The 10,947-nt window shown below is 30.9% G+C and overlaps 1 protein-coding gene across 1 annotated transcript in view; it reads left to right on the top strand.

Moving 5' to 3' along the window:
- The window catches only part of LOC145283825 (dopamine receptor 1-like), a 3,161-nt gene extending 127 nt beyond the window's left edge, over positions 1–3,034 (top strand). The window contains exon 1 of the mRNA XM_080132920.1: positions 1–3,034. This exon is cut by the window's left edge and continues 127 nt beyond it. Coding sequence (XP_079989046.1) covers positions 645–1,799 — 1,155 coding nt within the window. The 5' untranslated portion in view covers positions 1–644 and the 3' untranslated portion in view covers positions 1,800–3,034.
- The last annotated feature ends 7,913 nt before the right edge of the window (positions 3,035–10,947 follow it).

Genomic DNA, 10,947 nt, shown 5'->3' with positions numbered 1-10,947 from the left:
AAAATATCCTAAGAAATAAAAGTAAAAACTTTTACTGACAACTAAAAATAAATAAAACAGCGGATTAGGTCTCGTCGTCGTAGTGGTATAAGATTAAGTGCTAATACTACTACTCACGAAACGAGTGAAAGAGCAACAACACAACAACTATTGGAGATAATAAGGAAAGTTGCAAAAACAGCAATTAATGAACTGATTGGATGCAACTGAATTTTAACGATGATGTTGTTACGATGATTCCCTATTAAGGGATAAAAAATACAATACAGTGGATGATTAAGAAACCTTATAACATGATCTGAAGGATTATCTCGCAACTTTACAAGTTGGTTTTTATTACTACACAACGGATCAAATTTCTTCGTGGATAAATCTATAACATCAAAGGCGAAACCAATGATAACTTTTTATCGTCACACACATTCCCAAAGCGATTCTTGGTTCTTCGTTTATTCTCCTTATTCTTACTCGGAATCATGGCTTTTAGCTTACTGCCTCAAAGCAATATATTAGGCTCTTCTTCCCAGGTGAGTGCTATCCGTTTCCAATTAGAAACATCCTAATGCTCTCAAAACTAGTTTGCTTCTTTTTAACGAGGAGAAAACTCCCTCGGAGTTTTCTAAGCAAAGCGCACCTTTCAAGTTATGTTAACAAATTCAACATGGAATATTTCCGTCTTCCCCGACTCTGGATCCGACCAGGAAGATTACTATTATATGAACTTCTTGGAGTCAAATGACACACTCTCTATTCCGGCCAAAGGTAAGACGCCGTCCAGTGTAGCTGAAAGCGTGGCCATCGGGGTTTTTCTTTCAATTATTATATTAATTTCAATTGTTGGAAACAGCCTCGTGTGCGTTGCTGTTTTCAAAGTGCGGCAAATGCGTAAAATCGGGAATTTCTATCTGGTTTCGCTTGCCATTGCTGACCTCCTGGTCTCCCTCCTTGTAATGACGTTCGCTCTGGCCAACGATATTATGGAAGAATGGGTATTTGGTCACTCATTTTGTTCCGTGTGGATATCCCTGGATATCATGTGCTCAACCGCTTCCATTCTAAATCTATGCGCCATCAGTTTAGACAGGTATATTCATATACGCGATCCCTTACACTATGAGAACTGGATGACAAAAAAAAGAACCGCAATCATCATAACGTTAGTGTGGGTGTGCTCCTGTCTTATCTCATTTTTACCTATTCACCTCGGGTGGCACAAACCTGACTCTGCATTATCCCATACGGAGGGATGTCAGTTCGACATCAACCCGGTCTATGCTGTGATTTCTTCAACTGTTAGCTTCATCATCCCGTGCGTTGTGATGCTATCGATCTACTGCAAACTGTACAGTACGGCCCAACAGCACGTGAGGAATATTCGACGCACGTACGCCTGTGAACGATACGATGGATCTCTGTCCGACCACAAAGCTGCCATTACCCTTGGAATAATTATGGGTGTCTTCCTACTTTGCTGGACGCCGTTTTTCGTCGTTAATCTGACAGCTGCAGCATGCAAGACATGTGTGCCCCCGTTGGCCTTTAAGATCATCACCTGGTTAGGGTACGCGAACTCGTCGTTAAACCCAATCATTTACAGTATCTTCAATACAGACTTTAGAGAAGCGTTCCGTCGGATTATTTTACCAGCCTCCTGCACATCGAATGATGACAGCTATATGTACGCACCAAGCTCAAGGGACGCTCAGGTATCAACTACTTCAAATAAAGCCCCTTCACAAAACGGGAGCCGGAAAGACAGCAAAACGAGGCTTATAACGGAACAAGTGACGATTCTATGATCATGTGTTTAGATTTAAGTATTGTTCAACTCTTCATGTGTATGAATCTATGAATTCATTCATAAACAAAAGAAAACAGAAAAAAAACAAGGAAAACCCAAAATATATATATTAAGAAATATAAACGCTATATATATATATATATATATATATATGTATATATATATATGTATATATATATATATCTTTTCATGCATACACACATAAAATCATAAGACATATGTAACATAAAAATGTATTCATTTTTTGCATATTCTTGTTCATACATACGTATATATATACATACATATATATATATATGTATATATATATGTATATATATATTGGATCATAAGCATACACATACATATACACATGTAAAATTCACTCCAACATAATTTTGTAAACATATACATACACATAACATTGCACAGCAGAGTATGCACCCTTTTTCCTAGAAATATTCTTAGATAAAGTCAATACCTCAGTTTTAACAGTAGAACAAACACAAAGTATAATGGTGTTACTAATGATATGGAGATAACTGACCCCTAGTAATTTATTTGTGACAAACATCGATCACCTAACTTCAAATTATAGCATGCAACTGAAGTTTTTAAATCAGATTATTCCTAAGTTATAAGGTCCGTTTCACAGTGCGAAAAACATGGTAAATATGTAAGCATATATTATATATACAAGTAAAACAAAATACTTCGATTGTTTTGTGTTCTTTAGTAGTTCGCATGATCTAACGTGTGTACAGGATATCTCCAGAGCACAGTGTGATAAATGGGGTCAGTGTTTTTTTTTTTTTATAATAGTAAATGAATGTGAATTGTTTTCGTTTTTTACGCTATTCCGTTTTCACTGTTCCTTATGAAGGTGGCGTAGGCTGGAACTTAGACTGAATAATGCCAGAAAAAAAAAGATTTAACAAATATAACACTGTTTTCCTTTTTATTAATTCAAAGAAATTATCGGATGTTTCATCGGCATCATAACACACATTCTCATACACGCACACACGTTAACCTCTCCAGACACGCACATATATATGTACATGTGTGTATGTATATAGATATGTATATATTTGTATAAACGATGTTGCTATTTATCAGATTGCGGATTGAAAACTTATATTAATTAGGCAGATACTTACGTGCGTCTTCTTGCAATGAAAACATTCCTTTATTTGGTTTTGCCAAGAAATTTTAATGAATGTTACATTTTGGAATACAATTATTTTAATTATACCTGCTATTTTTCACTCTCTTTAATTGTTTTTTTATGTCACATCTTTGCATGCATATATAGAGGGGCATATATATATATATATACATATATATATATATATATATATATATATATATATATATATATATATATATATATATATATATGGTGACCACCAAAAAACGGGCCGCAACTCTAATTAGGCTCCGTTTCTTAGTGTTTTGTACGAATAAAATGAAACTTTGGTCATAACTAGTTTATTATATTTAAAACATCACATCAAAACACTAGGGTCTTTGGCCTTTTTTCTCCGTTCTACAGCATATGTTTTAGATAGCCTCCATTTAGCTTTTGTGGGTAACCTGTATATATATACATATGTATATATATATATATATATATATATATATATATATATATATATATATATATATTATAGGCTCTGTAATTACATTGAGCTCCTTAAAAAATTATTGGTAAATATAAAAAAGAAATATAAGTTATTCAAGAATATCTCCACAGAAATATATATATATATATATATATATATATATATATATATATATATATATGTGTGTGTGTGTGTGTGTGTAAGATATATATATATATCTTATCAATAATATATATCATTTAAATGTAAATATAGATGATATATACTAAATATTTTATACATGATATATAACATTATTTAATATATATATATATATATATATATATGAATATACACACCTGCACACACACTCACACCCACACATATTTTTTTTATATATTTGTGTATATATATTACCTTATGAGGTAAGTAAGTATTAATATCAATCTGATTCTTATTATTGCATTTACCTGGAGAGTTTCGTAAGAGTGTATTATTTAGTTTTATTTTTACATGCATGTAAAATTATGCACATACCTATACCTACATATTTATGTATGTGTATCCTTTTATGAGAAAGGTAAGTAATTAATATTGAAACGAGTATTTATTGAAAGTGTTTTTTTCATGGCAATGTATTTTTTCATTATTTGTCTTATTGATCAGTTTATTTCATATATAGAAATGCATGTATGTGTACACTTTATTATAATAATATACATGTCTATAAAACATTATATATACACCTCTATACAGATATTTACACTAGTATATATATATATATTTATATATATATATATATATATATATATATATATACATATGCGAGATAAGATACAGATTAAAATCCGATGAAAATCCTGATAGATATTACTAGAAGTAACACTTTCAGGGTGATCCTAGCCAAAAAGGAAAAGCTCAATATTTAAGAATAGAGCAATGTATAAATTTAGTTGTTAAATTTAAATTCTGAAATCAAAATATAGACACATATATTCGAGTTTAGAATTTATTGTTTGACAAAAGGAATATATAGAAGGGGTTATATTAATTTCCTTAATCCATGGATTTTCAATAATGGCTCATATCATCAGAAGACATGAAATGCTGTTAGCAAACTGTTCAGCTGTGAAAGGAGACTTATTTTGCTTTTCAGCACAAGTTATATGAAAATAATTATTTTCATATAACAATCATTCACCACCAAAAAACTATTTTCAATATTTGTGCGGAAAATACACACATATGCATACACTTACATACATGTTATATACAAACCTATACACACATATACATGCACTTATATATACAGCAGAACCAGGAGATACAGTGGTCCAAAGATATGTTTTTTTTTCAGGTTACGATGTGAAATACCGTGTTTTCACGACCCGTGCATATGTATTATATATTGTACTGTATTTTGTTACTATTGTTTTAATACCGTATCAGGGGCTTGTATTGTACATGCATAGGAATACATATATATAGACACCAATTTTTACTAAGACAAACTTACATGCATACATTTAATACATATGCACATTCATACTTGTGCAAACACGTTGATACACAATCATGCATAGATATGCACGCGCATATTATATGCACATACCTATGAATATACTGAAATCTACACACAAACTCGTATATGTGTATATATTTTAAGATTAGCACATTACTTTAATTGTGTATGTGTCTGTTCGTATTTGCATCTGTGTGTATATCAGCTGTTACCACAACACCTTGAGAAAAATATTCATATTAGGCTTGGAAATTCAAGATCATTAAACTGGCTTTCATCCGGATGGATAACAATCGATCGGTTTTAGAATAACTTTTTATTCTAACCAGATAGAAAACTATGTTCCGCATTAATACTCAAGAAAGGGTACAGCTTCTAAAGCCGAGAGAATACGTATTTAGAACAAATAAGGTAACACTTGGAACACAAAGTTAATTCAAACCATTATTATCTGAAATATAACTACATTCTAATTGCACGTTGACAATATAGCAAGTATTAAGACTTTTCGTACATTTAACATTAAAATGAACATAAAGTATATATATATATATATATATTTATAATTATTTACTATAATAATTATTAAAATACTTACAGACATTAGTGTTTCATCCTTACGGGAATCATCAGTTCAGGGATGGATTCGAACCCTTCATCAGTGTGTATACCCAATCCATTCGGTGATTCGAACGCTTCATAAGTGTGTGTACCCAATGCATTCGGCTACCGTTAACCGTGAAAAATGCTGTTGAATTCGAAACATTTATTTTTAAATATTTTTAACGTCTATCAGAGTGATCTAATCATTATATGATGATCTATGCATAAGAGCTAAATTGAGCTAGTTTCTTAATTCCACTGAAAGTGCTCAACGATTAGAAACGAATTTCTTAAAGGTGCTGGCATACTTATTTACTATAATAATTATTAAATACCTACAGACACTAGTGTTTTATCCTTTCGGGAATCATCAGGGCAGGGTGTCACGATTAACACCAGTCGATAAATTCGAACCCTTCATTAGCAAGGATCCACTCCATTCAACTACCGTTAACCGCGGGGCATTCTGTTGAATTTTAAACATTTATTTTTAAATGTTTTTAACGTCCGTCAGAGCGATATAATAATTATATGATATATATATATATATATATATATATATATATATATATATATATGTTTTTGTGTATATAGATATGTAGTGTTTGTATTTTTCTTTTTTCTAAAGTATTATTCCTATAAAATTTCCTTGTTATAACAGAGTGTAAACAATAAATATCAATTCATTATATCAATTATTTTATGAATACAAATATTGTTGACGATATGTACTGCTATTTCATTCGAAAATTAAGTTCATCCAGTGCCTTAAGAAACTGATAAATATATATTTTTATATAACTGCCAAAAATAAACATATACACAAATAATAATTTTTCTGCATACTAACGTACCCCCTATATATATATATATATATATACATATATATATATATATGTATATATATATATATATATGTATATATATATATATATATATATATGTTGGCAAGAAAACTGTTGTAGTTTTTAACTTTTAAATTCAGACAAACATATCTCGGTTCAAACAAACATTTATTGATCTAAATAACCGCCATGAGAATCAACATACTTTTGCCAACACAAAACAAGACCATTTACGCCAGTAACGTAGTAATCTTGCGTTCTGGTGGCGTTTTTGATATCGGTTAGGTTTTTGAATCACTTTTCACGAAAAAGTTGTCGAGATAACTGAAAAAGTAGTATTCGGAAAGTGAGAGGTCAGGAGAGTATGGCGGATGAGGCAGAGTTTCGTAGCTCAGTTCGTTCAACTACAGCAGAGTTGGTTTTTCAAGGTTTGATCGGGAATTGTCGTGGAGGAAAATTAACCTCTTCTGTTAACTAATGCTGCGTGCTGTTGTTGAAGTTTCTGATGCATTTCATCCATTTGTTGACAGTATTTCTCCGCTGAAATGGTTTCACCTGCATTGAAACAACTGTAATGGTTAATATCGATTGCTGACCACTAAACAGTCAGTATGACCTACTTTTGGTACAACTCCAGCTTCGGGAAGTATCGTGGAACTTTGTCGGCGTCTAACCACTGAGCTGAGCGTATTCTCTAATTTATACGATCCGATATATATATATATATATATATATATATATATATATATTTGATGATTGCGACGTCTTGTCAAACGAGTGCCACTCTCTCAGACACTATATATATATATGCACTCATATATATATACATATATATATGTATATTTATGTATATATATATGTGTATATATACATATATGTATATATATACATATATATATATATGTGTGTGTGTGTGTATGTGTGTGCACTCGTGAGAAAAAAATGGGCCAAACAAATTTTATACATTTTATTGCACTAAAAGCTATATTGAACAAAGCACACTTGAACAAGGAAACTTAAAGGAGACTAATAACACAGAATAAGACATTTACTTTAATAAATGCTTAGTATGGAATCGCATTCCCTGTTGATTTCTTTAGAAGATCAATCCTTTTAGACATGCTCTCAATTAAAGTGGAACACTATGAAGAGGAGATGCTATTCTATTCGCTGTGCACAACTTCCCACAGTTTGTCATTGTTCGAAAAAAGTTCTTCCATCCAATGCACGATATATTATGGACGAAATATTCTCTATTGGGTTTAAATCGGGGCTTTGTCCTGGTCAAAATATCACATTAATTGGATTATCAGAAAACCATTGTTTGTTACTTTAGCAATGTGTACAGGGGCATTATTATGTTGAAAAATAATGTTCTGCGATATTCTCAGTTTCTGGATATTTGGTAAAAGTCCTGTTTCTAATATTTGAATGTATTCCTTGCATTGATTGACTTCTCACATCTAATAAGTTCCCCAACTTCTGCTGCAGTAAAAGTTCCCCATATCATTATCCCTCCATTCCAATGTTTAACTGTCGTTTTTAAGCGACGATGAAAATATTTCTCCAGTTCTTCGATTGCATTATCAGGAAGCATCAATAACAAGACAAAATCTTGATACACCTGACCAGAAAACATTCCTGAACCAGTCCGTATCTTTTTGCCATAATACGACAAAAATCTCTTTCTGTCATTGATGGTATTCTCAGATAAAAATGGCTTCTTTGCACACCTTTTAGAAGAAAATCCCATTTCTTTCATTCGTCAAGATAATGTATATCTAGGAAGAGAAATTCCATTCCCTGTTTTGAATTCTTTACTATGGTCAACATAAGTTTTCTTTCAATCCTTCAAAACAGTAAATTTAAGCCTGTGGTTGTCCTTCAAATTGAATGATATATAGGGCGACCAGATCCAGGTTTCCCTTTCACCAAGCATTCGACTTCGAACCTGTGACTAATTCGCTTCACTACAGAAAGAGATGTTTTCACTTTTTCTTTTCTTAAAATATCAAAACTCTGCTTGTAAGTCATTTTGGACTGCCTTAATCCTGCAATTCGGTGTTTTATATCCTCACCAAGATGCGGACTTACCATTTTTAAGATTATTTTTTCACTTATTATTATATGCTATAATAATAATGATCTACAAAATAGAAATTTAAAAAAATTCATAGAAAAATATTGAAAAATTTATTTCTTCCTTCTTTCACTCTGGCCCATTTTTTTGCTTATGAGTATATATATATATATATATATATATATATATATATATATATATATATATTTAAATATCACTTATATACATATATACGTGCATAATTACTAAACCGTTAAATGTTGTTGTTGTTGTTTTTAATGTATTTTTATTTATATTTATTAGTTAGTAAATACCTTATTAATTTTGTTGAACTAATCTAAGGAGAAATGCTTGGAGAAACGGTTAAGGATATATAAAATAGCTACTCATAATCTACCGTCATGTTTTGCTTTTTCATTATTATGCCATATAATGGGGGCTTAATTGTAGAATCCTTTTCTCTGCCTGATGGCGTTAGTATTTGAAATAACTGAACGCATTTGATGGTTTTTACATGTGCAAAGCTGGATAAGAGGCCAAGTTCACGACAGTGGAAGAAAAGTGTGTCTAAAGGGTTGCCGTCTTTTATATCTCTTCTATATTAATTGAGTCTTATTTGACTATTCTGCAAAGTCGGAAGGAACTTTACCTTCCTTCCTTCTGTCTTCAACCGCATGTGGTCTGTAACTTGTTTCCTAAGCTTTTTTTGTAAACCAAATAATGATGATATCCCTTGCAATGAGGACGAAACATGCATTACCATTTATTCATTTTTGGTTCATTCGCATATATATATATATATATATATATATATATATTATTTGGAGAAAATGTACATACCGAATTTTAAATTTTAATTTCAAATAATGTATTTTCAAATATATTTTCGTTATAATGCTTTTATTTTATATCATTTTTAGAGCGACTTTCATTCTATCTAATTGTTTAAATTACAATCGTTTTAAAACAATTAGTATTCGGAAATATCGGGGAACTTCGCCGGCGTCTAAATTGTGACTTGCGATTAAAACGGATTTCTTTAGAATTAACTGTTAATCGCAAATCACGACCTGTCGAGAAACAGGTCGTTCTTGTTACGTAAAAGTAGAAAAAAATTACACTTGATGGCGGCGTTGCTTTTAGATGTCGTTCAATGTGTGAGGCACCAATTTATCAAGTTTTGTTTTATTTGTAATCTTTCTCATGGTGTCCGAAATCGCCGTATACGTTACGTCTAATTCAGAAACTAGTTCTCGAACAGTTGTGCGCGGATTGGCTTCGATTGGTGTTCCTAATTCTTGTTGTCAGCATCCGATGAACGACCAATACACTCATCGTATTAAAACATCTCGTCGCCGCTACAAAATTTCTTAAACAAGCCTAGTGCTGTGAGTTCAGTAGTGGTGTCTGAGCCAAGCTCCTCATTGATATACCGAACTGTTTCAGCAGCTTTTCGGCCTTTAATTGAAATAAGAATGTGCGAATTTTCTTTGTTTTTCAATTTTGTATTCACCGTTCTGAAAAGAATATATAATTGTTTAAAAACAATTGTATTTTCAAAGATTAGATAGAACGAAAAATTCTCTTTAAAATGATATATAAAGTAAAGGTACTACAACGAAAACTTAGTTGACAGCACATCATTTGAAATCAGACACTAGTTAGGTCTGCATATATATATATATATATATATATATATATATATATATATATATGTGTGTATACGTGTGTGTGTTTATATATGTATATATACAGACGATATATATATATATATATATATATATATACCCACACGATATATATATATATATAAATATATATGAATATATATATATATGAATATATTCATATATATATATATATATATATATATATATACATATGTATAGAGTAACGTCCAAAAACCTAATATTTGTTAGAAATAACAACTGTGAAAAGCTATTTTGAAAATAAATAAATAATTGTTATAATTCTTTTTCCATCCTTTACAAATAATTCAAAATTTAGTATGGTATTATGGATGATAACGACTACTACTTGGACAAATTTCACCTTTTTCCAGTTCTAACAAATAATAGGTTTTTAAATTGTGTCCCTAAGTTTTGGACGCTACTGTATATATATATATATATATATATATATATATATATATATATATATATATATATAGGAACCGATAAATTAGAGAGCATTTACTTTTCCGGGGTAGATGGGGGTGCTGCCTTATCTCCCTTTTAATGTCTATTTTATTAATAGAGCATTCAACGTTGGGTCTTACCAAATAGTTACCCTTTTTGAATTTGACAGTCTCAACGTATATCATGTAAACTATTTCTATGTTTATGTAAAAGTTCTTAATATTACTTAAAGCGAAATTTTTGGATTTTCTCTACAACTATTTTCGTAACATATGTACACACATGTTTTCGCTAACTAATTTTACTCAGACGTTTTAATAATAAAGACTAGAAAACGCATAAATTATCAAAGTGTCTGACGGATCGTTCTCCCGA

Source organism: Euprymna scolopes, chromosome 8 (genome assembly GCF_053919585.1).
Source record: "Euprymna scolopes isolate OS-2025 chromosome 8, ASM5391958v1, whole genome shotgun sequence".
Taxonomy (NCBI): Eukaryota; Metazoa; Mollusca; class Cephalopoda; order Sepiida; family Sepiolidae; genus Euprymna; species Euprymna scolopes.
The sequence above is the reverse complement of the archived record's forward strand: the minus strand, read 5'-3'. Positions and strand labels throughout refer to the sequence as shown.